Genomic DNA, 21,368 nt, shown 5'->3' with positions numbered 1-21,368 from the left:
AGACGGTTGACATCTAGTGGAAGCCTTAGGAAGTGCAACATAACCAATATCCCACTGTATCTTCAATAGGGGATGAGTTGAAAAACTACAAACCTCAGATTTCCCACATCCTGTTTGGATTTTTTCTCAGGGTTTTGCCTGCCATATGAGTTCTGTTATACTCACAGACATCATTCAAATAGTTTTAGAAACTTCAGAGTGTTTTCTATCCAATACTTCTAATAACATTCATTAGCATCTGGGACTGAGTAGGAGGCAGTTTACTCGCACGCTTTTCATCCAAAAGTGAAAATGCTGCCCCCTAGCCCAAACAGGTTTTAATAGTCCTCCCAAAAATACAACATGTCATGAAAAGGCACGGGACAATGCCCCCCCAAAAAACACGTATATAAAAACACAGGGATGTAACCCAAACAAAAGAGCGAGGGATGAAAAAACACGGGATAAAACCCGTAATAACAATACAGGTGAACAAGTGCACAACACCAGCAGCGGGACGACAATGGCCTTGAGGACGACCACAAGGACGTGGTACGGGTCGGTCAGGGCCAGTTGCAGCTGTCGAAGTTGTGTTGTCGTCAGATGGACCAGTTGCAGCTGCCGAAGTTATGTCGACTTCGGACAGGCCAGTTGCAGCGGCGTCGGACGTGCCAGTTGCAGCTGCCGAAGTTGCGTCGGACGGGCCAGTTTCAGAGAGCCTATATAGCCATAGACCTCCGGACATGATGCACGGAATGAGCAGCAGTACCGGAGGAATCCGTGACAGACACCACTGTCCTCAATGGTACTCCCGCTGGCTTTGGTCTTTGTTATGGTAGCTAGCAACGTAGGTTACGCTGTTACTACTCGCAGTTCCAGACAGGGCAGGTCACAATGAAGATTGAAAACAACAAACAGCAGGGATCTAGGACCTATTCGTTAACCAGAAGAGCAACTTGGCTGACACACATTGTTTGGTCACTCAGGTCCAATCGGTCTGGATGTTGTCGTGTCTGGGTCTGATTGTTCTCTGGTCCGTTCGGGTCTGGGTCCCCCCTTTTCTTAAATGATCAGGTCCATTCTGGTCTGGTTCTGTTTGTCCTCGGTTCCAGGTCCAACTTTATGGACCCGAAAACACCTTCACGGGCCATTTCACATATCCACTTTGGGGTGGCAAAGGCAGAATCGTCTTTGTTGCGTGGCATCATTGGTACAGTTAGGGTTAAACTGAGCTGACATTGAGGGCTAAGGATTTGAGGTAATTGGGTGAGTCATGTGTCACACAGTCCAGCTGGAATGGCCCCAGGAAAGAACACAGACATAGGTGGAGACAGAACACACTAATGTGATGTTATCTTGTGACTCAGTCATTTGATTGTTTTTTTAAGGTTGTTTGTCATGAAGCTGTTTGTGTGATTTAAAAAACAACATTCATACAGTATGTATTTTACCATGGTGGTGCTATCGAGAAAATGTGTGGTTTTGGCGAAGGCTGCTTTATCCTTTTTGTATCAAATAGAAGAAAGCTATTATGAAGTTATCACATCCCATTTATGTTCCATCTTGCCTGAGACACAGTTCTCCCAACTTGGATCCAGAAGCTAAGATGAGCTGTGCTGTGATTACTGATAGCCTGTCCCGTAAGTGTGTGTTTGTGTGTGTGTCCAAGCTGATGAGGGTGCAGGAATCTATTGGCTGCAGGCTCAATTCAACACTTTCCATTAGCATCTTTTGAGAGGGAGAGACAGAGAAAGAAAGACAGAGAGGGGAAGGGAGAGGGAGATGTGAACATCGTGTTTTTGTTATTCATTAACAATAACCACGTCTAGTACCGTATTCAGTTGTGGGGTTCGGACAATAAATACATAGGCTATTCCCCGGAGCTCACGGCGGAATATACCCCAGGCACGTCGCTGGCGCACGAGGCTCTGCAGCCCAGTGACACACGGTCCCGGGATTTCTCTCACCGCTCTCCTGTTCTCTCTCTCCTTCTTGTCTTTTCTTCGCGGTGAAAGATGAAATGCTCTGCCAGCTGACATTTTTTTTTTTTTACCGCAGCAGCCACATGAACAGACCAATGGAGCTATGACGTGTGTATCGGTGAGTCTCATTTATCACCCTGTTCTTCTGTGTGTGTGTGTTTGGTGTCCTGTAGGCTGTAACACTCATTACTATTCATCGGATGTTGCGCTTCACAGTGAAAATGTTGTGACTAAAACCCGCTATAAAATGTATTTCACTATAGGCTGTAGATAGATAATATAGCTGGATAGCAGATGGATAAGGTTGCTTTCTTTAGATATGTCCGGAGTCAAAGCGTCATGATCTAAGCTGCACAACCTGTGTCATGGCCACTGTAGCACCTGGGGGGTGTCACTGCAGCGAATGGAGAGGAATGGGCTCTGATTAAAATATACAGCCATATGCAGCTGATATAGGCCCAGACATAGGACGTTGCAGCTGCAGTAGGCCTACCAGTCACAGCTAAGAGATACATTTAGATGTTATTTGTTGTATACAAATATTTACCCCCCCCCCCCCCCCCTCCCAAAAAAAAAATATATATATTCCATTCAAATGACATGTTTTGTCATGAATGGAAAGACCAATACAATATCAATACAATAAGAAAAATTACTTGTCCTAAACATTGGAGTGGGGGGGTTTAGAAACCAATCATTTAGAAACCAATAATTACAATGAGGAAATAGCTAAGGAGTAACATTGGGGTATTTTGTATCTGTTTTTCCCACCTTAATTTATGACAGGTTGTTGTCACATACTATGCTGCCAGCTTTAAGATTGTTGGCATGTTGATTTTGAATATAGGCAGAAAAGATTATTCCTCTGAAACAATAACGTAATTACACCATGCTATTGCCATGTTATTACCAGTTTATTCTGTGCTGTAGCCTGTAGTCCAATGTAAAATGCTACCAAGATTACTCTCATTTACTTTGTAGTTGGGGCATGAGAGGAGAGCATATCTCTCAGTTTCTATCATTCTGCACCCTGAAAGGTTGTACAACTTGTTCTCTCTGGCCAATGATGTTTTTTTAATTAGGTCTTCATATCTATACTTTAAAGTCTGCCTTTATTTGCACTATGGGCTTTGTCAAAACGTGCATGCATTTTTTTTCAACTGGCAGTAGAAGAGGGAATTTGCCCAGTTCAGCCCACATGCTAAGAGGAGTCTCAATGTACAGTTGAAGTCGGAAGTTTACATACACTTAGGTTGGAGTCGTTAAAACTCATTTTTCAACCACTCCACAAATGTCTTGTTAACAAACTATAGTTTTGTCAAGTCAGTTAGGACACCTACTTTGTGCATGACACAAGTCATTTTTCCAACAATTGTTTACAGACAAATTATTTCACTTATAATTCACTGTATCACAATTACAGTGGGTCAAAAGTTTACATACACTACGTTGACTATGCCTTTAAACAGCTTGGGAAATTCCAGAAAATGATGTGATGGCTTTAGAAGCTTCTGATAGGCTAATTGACATAATTCGAGTCAATTAGAGGTATACCTGTGGATGTATTTCAAGGCCTACCTTCAAACTCAGTGCCTCTTTGCTTGACATCATGGGAAAATCAAAAGAAATAAGCCAAGACCGCAGGAAAATAATTGTAGACCTCCACAAATCTGGTCCATCCTTGGGAGAATTTTCCAAATGCCTGAAGGTACCATGTTCATCTGTACAAACAATAATATGCAAGAATAAACACCATGGGACCACGCAGCTGTCATACCGCTCAGGAAGGAGATGTGTTCTGTCTCCTAGAGATGAATGTACTTTGGTGAGAAAAGTGCAAATCAATCCCAGAACAACAGCAAAGGAACGTGTGAAGACGCTGGACGAAACGGTACAAAGGTATCTATATCCACAGTAAAAGTCCTATATCGACATAACCTGAAAGGCCGCTCAGCAAGGAAGAAGCCACTGATTCAAAACCTCCATAAAAAAGCCAGACTACAGTTTGCAGCTGCACATGGGGACAAAGATCGTACTTTTTGGAGAAATGTCCTCTGGTCTGATGAAACAAAAATAGAACTGTTTGGCCATAGTGACCATCTTTATGTTTGGAGGAAAAAAGAGGAAGCTTGCAAGCCGAAGAACACCATCCCAACCGTGAAGCACGGAGGATGGCAGCATCCTGTTGTGGGGGTGTTTTGCTGCTGAAGGGACTGGTGCACTTCACAAAATAGATGGCATCGTGAGGATGGAAAATTCTGTGGCTATATCGAAGCAACATCTCAAGACCTCAGTCAGGGAGTTAAAGATTGGTCGCAAATGGGTCTTCCAAATGGACAATGACCCCAAGCATACTTCCAAAGTTATGGCAAAATGGCTTAAGAACAACAAAGTCAAGGTATTGGAGTGGCCATCACAAAGCCCTAACCTCTATCCTATAGAAAATTTGTGGGCAGAAATTAGCAAGGAGGCCTACAAACCTGACTCAGTTACACCAGCTCTGTCAGGAGGATTGGGCGAAAATTCACCCAACTTATTGTGGGAAGCTTGTGGAAGGCTACCCAAACGTTTGACCCAAGTTAAACAATTTAAAGGCAATGCTACCAAATAGTAATTGAGTGTATGTAAACTTCTGACCAACTGGTAATGTGAGGAAAGAAATAAAAGCTGAAATAAATCATTCTCTCTACTATTACTTTGACATTTCACATTCTTAAAATAAAGTGGTGATCCTAACTGACCTAAGACAGGGAATTTTTACTAGGATTAAATGTCAAGAATTGTGAAAAACTGAGTATAATGTATTTTGCTAAGGTGTATGTAAACTTCCAACTTCAACTTTATATATTCAGTGGGGCAAAAAAGTATTTGGTCAGCCACCAATTGTGCAAGTTCTCCCTTTTAAATAAATTCATAAAAAATCGTACAATGTGATTTTCTGGATTTTTTTTCTCATTTTGTCTGTCATAGTTGAAGTGTACCTATGATGGAAATTACAGGCCTCTCTCATCTTTTTAAGTGGGAGAACTTGCACAATTGGTGGCTGACTAAATACTTTTTTGCCCCACTGTAATTCAAGGTTTGTCTTTCCATCTTTGTCTGTCTCTATCTCTCTCCCTCCAGGCAGAGCAGTGTGACTGTGCGAAGAGAACTGGGAGGTGAGTGGCTGACCCAGGGAGGAGAAAGACATATTCTGAGACCATCGCTGTTTGAGTGTGTGCTAGACTCACAGTCGGAGTCCTGATCTAAACCAAACACCAACGCTCCCACCGTCCCTCCCACATGTCTCCCCCGACTCCCCCCATCCCTCTCCTCTTTCTCCCCTCCTCTCTACTGTGTGTCCTCTCCATGCTCCTGTCCCTGTCCAAACTGAGGGGCATCCTCCCCCCTCTCCTCTCCCTTATCCTGTCCCTCCCCCCTGCTGCTAGCCAGTCAGTCATCACCACGTCCCAGGGCAGACTGAGGGGTCAGTTGACCCCCATGCCCTCTGACCTGCTGGGCCCTGTGGTCCAGTACCTTGGGGTCCCCTACGCCCGCCCCCCCACCGGGGAGAGACGCTTCCAGCCCCCTGAGCCCTCCCTGTCCTGGCCGGGGGTGAGAAACGCCACCCAGTTCTCCCCCGTCTGCCCCCAGCCTGTAGAGGAACACAGCTTGCTGACAGAGATGTTACCTCTCTGGTACTCTGCCAACCTGGACATAGCCAGCGCATACCTGGCACAGCAGAGTGAAGACTGTCTCTACCTCAATATATACGTCCCTACTGAGGAAGGTATGTAGTATGTACAAACACACACACACCAATGCACTGCATCTACCTGAAATTATATTATGCATGCACCCACATGTTTCTTTGCTATCTGCAAGAGCTGTTTAGCGCTCTGAAAATATGGCTTGTGTGTGTGTTTCCAGACATCCATGATGAGGGCGGTCTGCGGCCGGTGATGGTGTATGTCCACGGAGGTTCCTACTCAGAGGGGAGCGGCAGCATGATGGACGGCAGTGTCCTGGCTAGCTATGGAAATGTCATCGTCATCACAATCAACTACAGACTGGGAGTACTGGGTTAGTCACTTTCATCATCATCATCATCATTGTCGTCATCATCACCATCATCACGTCGTTGTCATCATCATCATCATCGTTAAATTCTGCCTAATCACCTTTCTGTTACTCTCTCACTGGTTGAAATGTCACATTTCTGTTTTAACACTGGAAAGCTAGCAGCCTGTACACAGCCAGATTCATCTCTTGTGTGTGTGTGTGTGTGTGTGTGTGTGTACGCCTGGTTAGAGGGGAGCCATCAGCTCTGTGTTTATGGCTCACAGTAGGTGGAGTTCAATTAAGTTTCTGAGAGAAGGATGAGAGAGGAGAAGTAGGGGTGAGAGAGTAGAGGAGAGAGAGAAGAGAGGCAGGGTGAGAGGCAAGAAGGTGAAGGGAATGGGAGAGAGGGTGAGGGAAGGGGGAGAGAGGAGTGGAGAGGAAAGTATAAACTGAAAGAGGTAGTGAGGGAGTGGAGGAGGAGGAAAAGAGGGGCGGAGGAAAAGAGGGGAGGGGGGAGGAAAAGAGCGGGAGGAGGAGGAAAAGAGTGGCGGGGAGGAAAAGAGTGGCGGAGGAGGAAAAGAGGGGCGGGGGAGGAAAAGAGTGGCGGAGGAGGAAAAGAGGGGAGGGGAGGAGGAGGAAAAGAGGGGCGGAGGAAAAGAGGGGGAGGGGGGAGGAGGAAAAGCGGGGGAGGAGGAGGAAAAGAGGAGCGGAGGAGGAAAAGAGGGGAGGGGAGGAGGAGGAAAAGAGGGGTGGAGGAAAAGAGGGGGAGGGGAGGAGGAGGAAAAGAGGGGAGTGGAGGAGGAGGAAAAGAAGGGGAGGAGGAGGAGGAAAAGAGGAGCGGAGGAGGAAAAGAGGGGAGGGGAGGAGGAGGAAAAGAGGGGTGGAGGAAAAGAGGGGGAGGGGAGGAGGAGGAAAAGAGGGGAGTGGATGAAAATAAAACCAAACATAACTCAAACGGAAAGCATTTGCATTTCTGCGCAGAGGGGCGGAGGAAAAGAGGGGGAGGGGAGGAGAAGGAAAAGAGGGGAGTGGAGGAGGAGGAAAAGAGGGGAGGGAAGGATGAGGAAAAGAGGGGAGGAGGAGGGAAAGAGGGGAGGGGAGGATGAGGAAAAGAGGGGAGGAGGAGGAAAAGAGGGGAGTGGAGGAGGAGGAAAAGAGGGGAGTGGACGAGGAGGAAAAGAGGGGAGGAGGAGGAAAAGAGGGGCGGAGGATGAAAAGAGGGGAGGGGAGGATGAGGAAAAGAGGGGAGGAGGAGGAAAAGAGGGGAGTGGAGGAGGAGGAAAAGAGGGGAGTGGACGAGGAGGAAAAGAGGGGAGTGGACGAGGAGGAAAAGAGGGGAGGAGGAGGAAAAGAGGGGCGGAGGAGGAAAAGAGGGGAGGGGAGGAGGAGGAAAAGAGGGGCGGAGGAAAAGAGGGGAGTGGAGGATGAGGAAAAGAGGGGAGGGGAGGAGGAAAAGGGGATGGGAGGAGGAGGAAAAGAGGGGAGTGGAGGAGGAGGAAAGAGGGGGAGGGGAGGAGGAGGAAAAGAGGAGGAGGATGAAAAGATGGGAGTGGAGGAGGAGGAAAAGGGGGAGGGGAGGAGGAGGAAAGGGGAAGAGGAAGGTGGGGAGAGGAGGGTTGAAGTGATTTTACATGATCATTTAAGGTCACATGTATTTTGTGGCACAGCCCTCAGTGACACCCACACTCTCCAGCTCATCATGCATATGTCTGTTAGTGACACACTCATGTCCCTAGTGTGGTGTGTGAATTAGTGACACACTCATTTTGCGTCTGTGCATGTGTTCAGTGACACGCAGATGTTCTGGTGTCCCAGGTCTACCCCAGGTCTGACTGAGGGTGGTGAGCCACGGTCACATGACATCATTAGTCACTGAGTCCTCAGGGTTTGGCTACACTGCAAAACATGTCTGTCAATCTCACCAAGTTTTTTCTTGTGTTAAGACAATGAATATTGTCTACAGTAAGGCTTCACAACTGCAGCCACATACTGGGTTAGCATTAGGCTTAGGTTGTAACAGCATACTGTAATACTTGTTATTATTGATTTATTAAAATCATTAATGAGAGATTTATAAGTATCTGCCGCAGTAGCCAATTCCTAGTGAGCCGACTACATGTAGTCCCCGAATTGTAAGGAATAAAACCTTGTCTTTCCCTTTAGTTCCTAGCCCATATTTACATCCTGCTGTTCATATCATTGATGAAAATTATTTTTAAATATGATATTCCTGTTTGATGTGTTATTTTTAAATATAATTTTACTTTTGGTATTTACTAGACTTTCCTTTTATATTTTTGTGTATTTTTATGTGTTATTTCTTCAGGTTTCCTCAGTACGGGTGACCAGGCAGCTAAAGGCAACTATGGTCTGTTGGACCAGATCCAGGCTCTGCGCTGGGTGAAGGAGAACATTGCTGCATTCAGCGGAGACCCAGACAGAGTCACTGTGTTTGGCTCTGGGGCTGGAGCCTCCTGTGTCAGCCTGCTTACTCTGTCCCACTACTCTGAGGGTAAGTAACCTCTTACCCCTGAACCAAACCTCTGAACCCTTACCCTTGACCTCTTAACTTCTGTCAGCCTGGTCACACTTCTCAAAGAGTCACCTCCAATTCCTGACCTATAACCTCTGAACTCTAACCTCTGTCAGCATGCTGTGTATCAGATCTGTTCCAGAAGGCGATCATCCAGAGTGGGACAGCCCTGTCCAGCTGGGCGGTCAACTACCAGCCAGGGAAGTATGCAAATCTGCTGGGGGACAAGGTGGGCTGCAGCCTGGAGGACTCATCAGAGCTAATCGTCTGTCTGCAGGGGAAGACCTACCAGGAGCTGCTGGAACAGAACATCACCCCAGCTAAATACCACACCGCCTTCGGACCTGTCATCGACGGTGATGTCATCCCTGATGACCCCCAGATACTCATGGAGCAGGTGAGAAAATATAAAACACTCTATGGTTTATATACACTGTGTATACCAAACATTAACCTCTAGCGTCGAGCAATCCCGTATCCGGGAGCGTAATCATAGCCTCAAGCTCATTACCATAACGCAACGTTAACTATTCATGAAAATCGCAAATGAAATGAAAGAAATATATTCACTCACAAGCTTAGCCTTTTGTTAACAACACTGTCATCTCAGATTTTCAAAATATGCTTTTCAACCATAGCTACACAAGCATTTGTGTAAGAGTATTGATAGCCTAGCATAGCATTAAGCCTAGCATTCAGCAGGCAACATTTTCACAAAAACAAGAAAAGCATTCAAATAAAATCATTTACCTTTGAAGAACTTTGGATGTTTTCAATGAGGAGACTCTCAGTTAGATAGCAAATGTTCATTTTTTCCAAAAATATTATTTGTGTAGGAGAAATCGCTCCGTTTTGTTCATCACGTTTGGCTAAGAAAAAAACCAGAAAATTCAGTCACTACAACGCCGAACTTTTTTCCAAATTAACTCCATAATATCGACAAACATGGCAAACGTTGTTTAGAATCAATCCTCAAGGTGTTTTTCACATATCTATTCGATGATAAATCATTCGTGGCAGTTGGGTTTCTCCTCAGTAGCAAACGGAAAAGTACTGCAGCTGGAGATTACACAATAATTGCGACGGAGGACACCAAGCAACCACCTGGTAAATGTAGTGTCTTATGGTCAATCTTCCAATGATATGCCTACAAATACGTCACAATGCTGCAGACACCTTGGGGAAACGACAGAAAGTCTAAGCTCATTCGTTGCCCATTCACAGCCATATAAGGAGTCATTGGAACACAGCGCCTTCAAAATCTGGGGCACTTCCTGTTTGAAATTTCATCTTGGTTTCGCCTGTAGCATCAGTTCTGTGGCACTCACAGACAATATCTTTGCAGTTTTGGAAACGTCAGAGTGTTTTCTTTCCAAAGCTGTCAATTAAATGCATAGTCGAGCATCTTTTCGTGACAAAATATCTTGTTTAAAACGGGAACGTTTTTCATCCAAAAATTAAAATAGCGCCCCCTATATCCAAGAAGTTAAGAACACCTTCCTAATACTGAGTTGCATCTTGATACACACAGGAAACTGTTGAGCAGTTGCAGTTCTTGACACAAACCGGTGCGCCTGGCACCTACTACCATACCCTTTTCAAAGGCATCTTTTGTCTTGCCCATTCCCCCTTTGAATGGCACTCATACACATATTCACTGATTGAAGTGGATTTAAGTGAGATCAATAAGGGATCATAGCTGTCACCTGGATTCACCTGGTCAGTCTATGTCTTGTAAAGAGAAGTTGTTTGTAATGTTTTGTATATTACTCCGTGTAGATTATACATGTATTACAAGTTATATGGTTTATTCGTTTTGGCAAGATTTCATTTTGGGTTCTGAGATGAGGGTTAAGGATGCATTTTATACATATAGTGGGGAGAACAAGTATTTGATACACTGCTGATTTTGCAGGTTTTCCTACTTACAAAGCATGTAGAGGTCTGTCATTTTTTATCATAGGTACACTTCAACTGTGAGAGACGGAATCTAAAACAAAAATCCAGAAAATCACATTATATGATTTTTAAGTAATTAATATGCATTTTGATTTAAGGACATAACTCTACCATTCCAATTTACAATATCATTTAAGAACAAAATACCCTTTTCAAATATCTTTCCCATAAATACAGGTATTTTATGAACCAGCACATTCGAGTTCAGCCATAATATTTGTTCTATCTTTTCAGGGGGATGAAATTGAAATTGTAGCCAGCTCTGCAATGATTGTTTGAAAAAGAGAGATACTTTGAAAAAAGTATTATTTTCAATTAATAGAAAATGAGACATGGCAATCTGCACAAAGGCAAAAAGGCATTTTTTTTAGCAATGGATGAGCTTTTCTTATTAATCTACTTGAGAACCATTTAGGGTTCAAATAAAACTTTTGAATGAATTAACTTTTGAGTGAAGCTTTTAGAGAGAGGTTTAGTGCTTTTGTCACGATCGTTGTTGTATGAATCGGACCAAAATGCAGCGTGGTATGGTTCCATTATCTTTTATTAGAAGTGAAACACACAGAAAACAGTAAAGCGCAAAAACGAAACGTGAAGCTAATGTAGTGCTCACAGGCAACTAACTATACATAGACCAGATCCCACAAAGCACAATGGGGAAATGGCTGCCTAAATATGATCCCCAATCAGAGACAAAGCTAAACAGCTGCCTCTGATTGGGAACCATACCATGCCAACATAGATATATAATAACCTAGATAACCCACCCTAGTCACACCCTGACCTAACCAACATAGAGAATAAAAAGCTCTCTATGGTCAGGGCGTGACAGCTTTTATATTTTATCATCTCAACCCACCCAATTCATATTCATTATATAGATAGGCACGTTATATTTTATCTGGTTTAGCATCCCAGATAAAGCAAAATAGTTTTCGCTCATATGATTTGAAAAACAAATCTTCAGGAGTAGGCAGCGCCTATAAGTAAGTGAGTAAACTGAGATATGACTATGGAGTTAATCAGGGCAATTTTTCCATAAATAGACATACCTCTCCATGGTTGCAGGAGCTTGTCTATTTTTTTACAAGTTTTCTATTGAAATTCATTGTGGAGAGCTTATTTATATATTTTGTGATATGAATACTGAGTATGTCTACTTCACCATCAGGCCATTTTATAGGTAAACTGCAGGGTAATGTAAAAGTTATATTTTTTAAGGATCCAATACGTAATATTGCACACTTGTCATAATTAGGTTTTAGTCCAGAGAGTACAGAAAAGTTATCTTCAATGAGACATTGCAGGGATCTAGCTTGCAGACTTAATATAAAACTTGAGTCATCAGCATACATGAACACCTTTGTTTTCAAGCCTTGGATTTCGAATCCTCTAATGTTGTTATTAGATCTGCTTTTAATAGCTAGCATTTCGATGGCCACAACGAATAGATATGGTGACAGCGGACATCCTTGTTTAACTCCTCTTGACAATTCAAAACTCTCTGAGAAGTAGCCGTTAAAAATAAAATCCAGTCCTACTTTATCAAATGCCTTTTCAAAATCCGCTATAAATACCATTCCTGGCTTCTTATATGTTTCATGATGTTCTATTATTTCTAGTAGTTGTTGTATATTATCGTCAATGTATCGTCCATGTAAAAAACCTGTCTGATCAGGATGAACAATACCTGTTAAAACCGTTTTTAATTCTGAGTGCTATGCATTTTGCTAGTAGTTTTGCATTACAACATTGAAGTGTTAGGGGCCTCCAGTTTTTTAGATTAGACTGGAAAAGACCCATATCTGCCATCTGGGTCTTGTTTTAATAATAGAGAAATCAGACCTTCCTGCTGAGTACCTGACAGACTACCATTTCTATAGGAGTAGTTAAAACAATCTAACAATGGAGCTTTTAGTATATAAAAAAATACTTGATACACCTCTACCGGTATGCCATCAAGCCCTGGGGTTTTTCCAGACTGAAAGGATTTAATAGCCTCAAAAAGTTATTTCTCTGTAATTTGGTCTTCTCACTAATCTTTCTGTACATTTGTTAATTTTCAATTTTTTATATTATTTGGGAAGAATTCCTTACCATAATCTTCATTCAGTGGGAAAGGATGAGACGGAAAAGAGAACATCTGCCTAAAATAAATAGCTTCCTCTTGTAAAATATCATTAGGAGAATCATAGATGACTCTGTCTTTATTTTGTATCTCTGTAGTATCGTTTTTATTGCAATCTACCTGTACTATTAGTTCATGGATTTCCCTTGTAAGTCTTGTCTCTTTAGCCAGAAACTGCTTTTTTATTATTGATGAATATTGAATTGAATGACCCCTGAAGGTACATTTAAAGGTATCCCAAACAATAAGGGGATTTGCTGAACCTATATTATATAATATATAAATTATTTTGTCTTAGTTAAAAATAAGTTGTTCTCCAGTAAACTTTGATGAAATTTCCAATATCCCCGTCCACGTTGAGAATCTATAAGAGTTATGTGAATGCCAATTAGATGATGATCCGATTGCATTCTGTCTCCTATTAAAACTATTTTAACCTTTGATGCAAGAGAGAAAGAGACAAGAAAGTAGTCCAGACGACTAGCTTGATTAAGTCTCCTCCACGTATATCTCACTAGGTCTGGTTTTTTTAGTCTCCAAATATCCACTATTTCTAATGTTTCCATAATATTTGCGATTTCCTTAAAGGCCCTGTGATGATAGTTTGTAGAGTGATTACCTTTACGGTCCATTGAGGTACTTAACACTGTGTTATAGTCTCCTACCATAAAGATTAGATCATTTGTTGTCTGTAAGTTCAATAAATTGGTATAAATGTTTTCGAAGAAGTGTGAATCATCCTGGTTTGGATCATATAGATTAAGCCAAATCTCTTTTTCATCCACTTGTGAATCATTCCTGACTATTTGCACATTCAGATCGAAATTTTTGTTAATTAATATCATCACACCTTTTGAGTTCCTTTGTTCATGACAGAAAATTATTTCACCACCCCATTCCTTTTTCCATGCAACTTCATCTAAGGATGTAGAGTGAGTTTCCTGTAAACAGTATATGTTATATTCCTTTTCTTTTAGCCATGTAATCTGCTAAACTGTTACAATTATAACTGACTATACTTATTTCACCCCTTACCATGACTAGATACTATTCTCAGTCTAAATTGACCATAATTAGTGCTTGTAAAGTTACTTCCATCAGAGGTATGAAGGTCAAAACTAGAGCTTTCAAATGTCTGATATTTAGAATTCAAGAAATAGGTTCTAGCAATATTTGTTTTATTCCCTTGCCTGTTTGCCTGTGAGCCAATGCCACAGATGTTAGAAAATTGTGACAAGATATTATGTGTGTAGCAAATCTGAATCTGATGTGTATGATATTGGATGTGATATAGGGAGAGTGTGTACGATGTCTGTATAAGTGTAAGACTATAATGTGTGATGTCCAACTAAATAATAACTCTCTCAATTTGCATGGTTGAGTGTCTATGTGTGTAACATGTAGTGCGTAGAACCTTAATATTCATGATGATAATTGTAATCCATATCGTATCACCATCATAGTTGCATCATAATTATCTTTAACATAATTGAAAAACACATCCTAGCATTTCCATAGCAATTGACGTTTCACGTGATGAAAAAGACCTTGCATTACTCTAGAGACGGCTTCACTACAGTACAAATGTGTTCCGTACAATATGTTATTATTCTCCAATGCCCCTATTCTGATATCTTCCCCTTGCTTGTTGTAAACAAATACATAAAAAATGTAAAGCGTTGGACTAGTAACCGAAAGGTTGCAAGTTCAAATCCCCGAGCTGACAAGGTACAAATCTGTCATTCTGAACAGGCAGTTAACCCACTGTTCCTAGGCTGTCATTGAAAATAAGAATTTGTTCTTAACTGACCTTCTTTTTTTGTAACCTGAAGTCCCTATAGAATTTAGTACAGCCACTGTGTTATGGAGCTGTCTCAGAATAGCTGTACATCTATAAAGAGTTTGTCCACAATGATAAAGGCACGCTTACCCTTCTCCCTTTGTTGTCTTTGTAACGGATACAGTCTCTTACGACGTTCGTTTATCTCCCTTGGAAATTGGTCACTGAGACCGAATTTGGTCCCTTTAAGCTTCCTTCCCCTGCTTTTGAGCAGCTCCTTTTGTAGGTAGTGTTCAAATGATCAGTTGGGGACCCTTGGTCTTGTCGCTCTGAGCTCCAAGTCTGTGTACTCGGTGGAAAGCCACCTTGTTTACAGTCTCTGTAGGAAGTTTCAAGTCGGATTGCATGAATGTTCTGATCGCGCCTGGATTATTGCATGCTACTACTTTGTATGTCTACTAGTGACTCCTTCATCACCCTGTTTTTCCTGAGTATACAATCTATGTCGGAATCCTGGATTTTTACCTTGGCTGTGAGTGTCTTTTTTTTCTCTTTGGAGCGTGAGAATTTCACTCTGGCTGAAGTCCAAACTCCCCCTCAGACCTGCTACCTCCTCACACAACTTTTCCAGTGTTGCATGGATTCCAGCCAGAGCACTAGCCTCTACCTCAATGGTAAATCGTCCGTGTCTGTAGATTAATCTGTTTTTCTTTTTTTTGTCTGGTTAAAGTTATTTTGTGAGGTGGTCGGATCTTACCATGATGGAGTATGTTGTTCCTCCATAGCGTAAAGCTGTTGGTACTCGTTGATTTCCCTCAGGTTCTCCTTAGTATCCAGATTGGCTCTTTACTGCAACCAGTTGTTTTACGAAAAGATAACAATGAGTCTTTCCCACGACAACGACAGGTGTCTGTAGTACAGCCAGCTAGCATTCGCGGAATCCACGCAAACTTGCAGTCCCAGCCGTAAAGGCTAACCGCATCGTGGAATCCTTAGCAACAAAACTTTAGTTCGGATTAAAATCGATTTAATGAAAATATTTGAATATAAACAACAAACCAAGTGTAGACAGTACAATGTTCTGTTGCGCATAATATTGTTATTGACAACCCTGTTCTTCACACACAGGGGGAGTTCCTCAACTATGACATCATGCTGGGTGTGAACCAGGGGGAGGGGCTTAAGTTCGTTGACGGGATGGTCAATGGGGAGGATGGCGTCTCCGGCGACGATTTTGACTTTGCCGTGTCAGACTTCGTGGACAGTCTCTACGGCTACCCGGAGGGGAAGGTAGGCTGCAGGAAAATGTCTATCCACATCCAGTGCTTCTATGCAGTTGCTGGAGGGCAAAGAATATGTTCAGCAAAAAGTAAAAATAGACTCTGCATACTGCAATCCATCTATGCTCCCATGTGCTTTATTGACAAGGTATTGTTTATCCTTGCGGTAGGACACGTTGAGAGAGAGCATCAAGTTCATGTACACAGACTGGGCCGACCGGGAGAACCCTGAAACCCGGCGGAAGACGCTAGTCGCTCTGTTCACTGATCACCAGTGGGTGGCGCCGGCGGTGGCCACAGCAGACCTCCACGCCCAGTATGGATCGCCAACATACTTCTACTCCTTCTACCACCACTGTCAGAGTGACGTGTCGCCCGCCTGGGCTGACTCCGCCCATGGAGATGAGGTGCCGTATGTGTTCGGTCTGCCGCTGATCGGACCCACGGACCTCTTCAACTGTAACTTCTCTAAAAACGACGTGATGCTCAGCGCCGTGGTCATGACATACTGGACCAACTTCGCCAAGACAGGGTGAGATAAATGTCTTGTATAACTCTTTCTCTAAGAAACATCTCTTACTTTCCTCTAATGAATGGTAAAGTAACTATGATTAACCTTTAAGATAACTTTTCCTGACTGTGTTTTTCTTCTCTGTCTCAGAGATCCTAACCAACCAGTGCCCCAGGACACCAAGTTCATCCACACCAAACCCAACCGCTTTGAGGAGGTGGCCTGGGCCAAGTATACCCCCAAGGAACAGCTTTACCTGCACATCGGCCTGAAGCCACGCGTCAGAGACCACTACAGGTAGATACGATAATCACAGACCATTACAGACCACTACAGGTAGATACAATAATCACAGACCACTACAGGTAGATCAAATTATCACAGACCACTACAGGTAGATCAGATCATCACAGATCACCACAGACCATTACAGACCACTACAGGTATATCAGATCATCACAGACCACTACAGGTAGATCAAATTATCACAGACCACTACAGGTAGATCAGATCATCACAGACCACTACAGGTAGATCAAATTATCACAGACCACTACAGGTAGATCAGACCACTACAGGTAGATCAAATTATCACAGACCACTACGGGTAGATCAGATCATCACAGACCATTACAGACCACTACAGATAGATCAGATAATCACAAAACACTACAGGTAGATCAGATCATCACAGACCACTACAGGTAGATGTTTCCCTGCCTGCTTTTCTTGCTCCTGCCATATCTTGTTGAATAATGTATAATGAACCACTTTGCACTATTAGCACTTCATGCTAGCAGCACTTGCCACTTTCCCCTGCTATCTGTTTAATGTATAATAACTATAATTTATAATGTATGATGTTATCTTATGCTATTGGGTATATTTTGTCAGATTCCTTGTGAAATGTAGTTTTTCTTTTTATGGATGATGATTCTGCTGCAAAACAAAAACAAAAAACTTTTCTCTACCTCCAGAGCCACCAAGACAGCGTTCTGGCTGCAGCTGGTTCCCCACCTCCACAACATCAACGAGTTGCTGCAGTACGTGTCCTCTGCAACCCACAGCCCTCCCCAGGACACAACTCCTCACTCCTACACCAAGCGGCTGTCAAAAGGCCTGGGCTTGGGAAGCACGCGCCACCCCAACCCCCCGTCCACGCCCCAGGCTCCGGCACTGCAGGGGGAGGAGCTGCAGGTCCCCCACCCCGTCATGGAGGACTACTCCACTGAGCTGAGCGTTACCATCGCAGTGGGAGCCTCACTCCTCTTCCTCAACATCCTGGCCTTCGCTGCTCTGCTCTACAAGAAAGACAAGCGCAAGATGGAACATCGCAGGCCGCCACGCCCACCTCCACGCCATGATATCATCAATGCTGACATCACACACCAGCTGCAGGGGGAGGGGCTTCTGAAGCAGCTGGAGGCTGAGGCCCTGCATCAACACAACACCCTGGAGATACACGACACACACAACATACACCACACGCTGGAGGCTCTTGACACGCTGGACACACAGGACATCTACAACACTCTGGATACCCTGCGACTGACCTGTCCACCAGACTACACCCTGACCCTGAGACGCTCCCCTGACGATGTGCCCCTGATGACTCCCAGGTCTCTGCCCATGACCCCTGGCTCTCACCCCGCCACCCCCATGACCCCCATGACACCTGGATCTGTTGTGGGGATGCAGCCCATGCAGGGCTTTAGTCCTTACAGTAACACACACTTGCCCCATATGCACACGCACACACACCCCAACACACACACACACTCCACCACACGCGTATAACCACAGACAGAGATGGAGCAGGACAGTTTCTCCAGTCCAACTAAGACAACGATCCAGTCTGCCGTGTTGCATGTGTAGAACACAGAGGGAGTGGAAGTGATGAAATCTGAGAGAGGGAGTAATGTGCATCAGTAAATGGAACATTATAAATGGGAACATCCAAAATGGCTGCCAATACATCATGCAAACAATGCTTGTCTATAAGCTGCATCAAAAATGGTCTGGGTTGCCGTGTGACTTGCTCTGAAGTGGTGCTTCTGGGTTGTGCAGATCAGATCAGACTACTGACTGAACCACTCTGGGAAAAACTTGAAGAACCAGTGAAATTTGAATGTAGAATTTTTCAATTGCAATGAAATCCTTCAGAGGCTCAACGTTCCCTGCAGCTCTGTGCTCAGCCTGGCCATAGATGTGGTCTGAAGGATAGGAACAGACAGACAGTGTGAACAACAGACAGACGGGGAAAGATTCAGACTCTATTCCTGGCCTTTAGGTCAAAGGCCTCTGAAGGGTTCAACAATAACAACTTCAACAGTCCAAAGGTCACATCTACCAACCAGCAGTCTGTTCAAATATGTAAATAACTTGTAAACATGATGGAGAAAAGATTGTAAGATTTAAAGGTTTTACTGTTTTATCGCATCAAAATATGTTATTTAAGGCTTTAATTTGAGTTGATTATAAATGTATAGGTCCTCAGAACAAGATGTCATTTTACGCTTACTTCTGACATCTTAACCCTGACCCTAATCCTAACCCTGATTATATCTATCCCCACCCTCTTCTCTGATCCGAGACTTGTACTTGGACATGGAACTGAGTCTGTCCTTGGCCCTCTCTCTGTCATGGTCCCTTACCTTTGTCCTTAGGCTAAAGGCGTCAGCATGCTTTAGTTCGAATGAGGGTGCTCGCATAATCCCTTAAAATACCTTTGTTTGAAAAATGAAAAATAAGCGGCAATAGTACTGTTTGTCCATTTTGAGATGCCGTAGCCACTTCCCCGAAATAGTCAAGAAATCTTTCATTAATTTTGACGTTTTTTGTCAAGGAGATTTAATTCACGCAATTTGACATCTAACTAAGATGTATGGTGCAGTATTTCTCAAGTGAAAAAATCTGCATCAGAACGAGTCGTTTCGAGTTGAATGACAACAGGCACTTCATTGAACAATTCCGACGAGGGGGCGTAGACTTCGGCTTGCCTCGCGAAAAACATTTAGTGTGCCTGAACAGTTGAAAAAACCCTTGCCAAAGTCCAAAACAAACAAAAACATTGCAAAGTGTTGTCATAATATATGTACAAACTGTTCTGAACTGTTCTGGAAGCATGCGGACGCCTTAACCCCTGACCTGTAACCACTGACCCTGACTTCTAACCCTGATCCACATCCTAACCTCGACCCTCATCCTAACCTCAACCTGTCTATGAACCCTTATTTCAGTCCCATACCCTAGACCCCTTACCCGAAACGCTGACTTCTAACCCAGAAACTTAACTGATCAGTTGACCTGAAACCGGAATTCAATCATGCTGAAGTCTAAAATGTTACGATTGAATTCCGTCCCGACACATATTCTGCATTTGTGAGCTTTTTGAACCACAAAAGTAACCTAAATAATATCATATACTGTATTGTATTTAAAGAAAGCTGAAACAGTGGATCTGAAACCAGGAATCTTATTTGAAATGCTACCATAGGCTAGATTAGAAGATGTCTTTTTATATCATTATTTTCAGTTTATGCGTAAACGGATGGAAGGAGTCTTTGCTGTATGAGAACTTTCTGCTGCATTTTGTTAAATAAAATATATCTGTATTTTACCATTTATATGCTTCTCATATACAGTGCCTTCAGAAAGAATTCACACCCCTTGACTGTTTCCATTTTTTTGGTGTTACAGCCTGAATTTAAAATAGATTAAATTGAGATGTTGTGTCACTGGCCTACACATAATACCCCATAATGTCAAAGTGGAATTATGTTTTTAGAAATGTTTACAAAATAATTAAAAATGAAAAGCTGAAATGTCTTGAGTCAATAACTATTCAACCCCTTTGTTATGGCAAGCATAAATAAGTTCAAGATTGAAAATTTGCTTAACAAGTCACATAATAAGTTCTGTGTGCAATAATAGTGCCTAACATGATTTTTGAATGACTACCTCATCTCTGTACCCCAAGTCCAAAACAAACAAAAACATCGCAAAATGTTGTCATAATATATGTACAAACTGTTTCCGAACTGTTCTGGAAGCATGCGGACGCCTTAACCCCTAACCTGTAACCTCTGACCCTGACCTCTAACCCTGATCCGCATCCTAACCTCGACCCTCATCCTAACCTCAACCTGTCTATGAACCCTTATTTCAGTCCCATACCCTAGACCCCTTACCCGAAATGCTGACTTCTAACCCCGAGACTAAAGTGACTAGGGGGCAATATTTTCATTTTTGGAAAAATAACGTTCCCGTAAGAAACGGGATATTTTGTCTGGACAAGATGCTAGAATATGCATATAATTGACAGCTTAGGATAGAAAACACTCTAAAGTTTCCAAAACTGTAAAAATATTGTCTGTGAGTATAACAGAACTGATATTGCAGGCGAAAGCCTGAGAAAAATCCAATCCGGAAGTGACTCATCTTTTGAAAGCTCTGGGTTCCAATGCGTCCCTATTGAGCAGTGAATGGGCTATCAACCAGATTACTTTTTCTCCGTATTCCCCACGGTGTCTACAGCATTGTGACGTAGTTTTACGCATTTATGTTGAAGAATACCCATAAGCAGCTACATTGCGCAACTGGTCACCTGATGGCTCCCAGAGTGATTCTCGAGTAAAATACAGAGGTAGCCATTATTCCAATCGGTCCTACTGAAAAACCAATTGTCCCGGTAGATATATTATCGAATAGATATTTGAAAAACACCTTGAGGATTGATTATAAACAACGTTTGCCATGTTTCTGTCGATATTATGGAGCTAATTTGGAATATTTTGGGGTGTTTTCGTGACTGCAATTTCTGGGCGATTTCTCAGCCAAATGTGAAGAACAAACGGAGCTATTTCGCCTACAAAAATAATATTTTGGGAAAAAAGGAACATTGGCTATCTAACTGGGAGTCTCGTGAGTGAAAACATCCGAAGCTCATCAAAGGTAAACAATTTAATTTGATTGCTTTTCTTATTTCCGTGACCAAGTTACCTGCTGCTAGCTGGACAAAATGCTATGCTAGGCTATCGATAAACTTACACCAATGCTTGTCTAGCTTTGGCTGTAAAGCATATTTTGAAAATCTGAGATGACAGGGTGATTAACAAAAGGCTAAGCTGTGTCTCAATATATTTCACTTGTGATTTTCATGAATAGGAATATTTT

General features: G+C 42.8%; 1 protein-coding gene across 1 annotated transcript; it reads left to right on the top strand.

The window, feature by feature from the left end:
• Window positions 1–1,579: 1,579 nt before the first annotated feature.
• Window positions 1,580–19,832, top strand: LOC110501725 (neuroligin-4, X-linked-like). The gene is made up of 9 exons (XM_021579473.2): window positions 1,580–2,079; window positions 5,085–5,730; window positions 5,871–6,023; window positions 8,329–8,514; window positions 8,667–8,932; window positions 15,531–15,692; window positions 15,853–16,214; window positions 16,344–16,490; window positions 17,171–19,832. Exons 2-9 carry the CDS (start codon window positions 5,244–5,246, stop codon window positions 17,988–17,990), a joined length of 2,583 nt encoding a protein of 860 aa, XP_021435148.2. The 5' UTR covers window positions 1,580–2,079; window positions 5,085–5,243; the 3' UTR covers window positions 17,991–19,832.
• The last annotated feature ends 1,536 nt before the right edge of the window (window positions 19,833–21,368 follow it).

Source organism: Oncorhynchus mykiss, chromosome 22 (assembly GCF_013265735.2).
Source record: "Oncorhynchus mykiss isolate Arlee chromosome 22, USDA_OmykA_1.1, whole genome shotgun sequence".
NCBI lineage: Eukaryota > Metazoa > Chordata > Actinopteri > Salmoniformes > Salmonidae > Oncorhynchus > Oncorhynchus mykiss.
Note: the sequence above shows the minus strand (reverse complement) of the source record. Positions and strands in the feature narration are given on the sequence as shown.

Coding starts and splice junctions, on each gene's coding strand:
- LOC110501725 (XM_021579473.2), top strand. CDS start 5,244: ATGTCTCCCCCGACTCCCCCCATCCCTCTCCTCTTTCTCCCCTCCTCT. Junction 6,024..8,328: donor CTACAGACTGGGAGTACTGG/GTTAGTCACTTT, acceptor TTATTTCTTCAG/GTTTCCTCAGTACGGGTGAC. Junction 16,215..16,343: donor ACCAACTTCGCCAAGACAGG/GTGAGATAAATG, acceptor TCTCTGTCTCAG/AGATCCTAACCAACCAGTGC.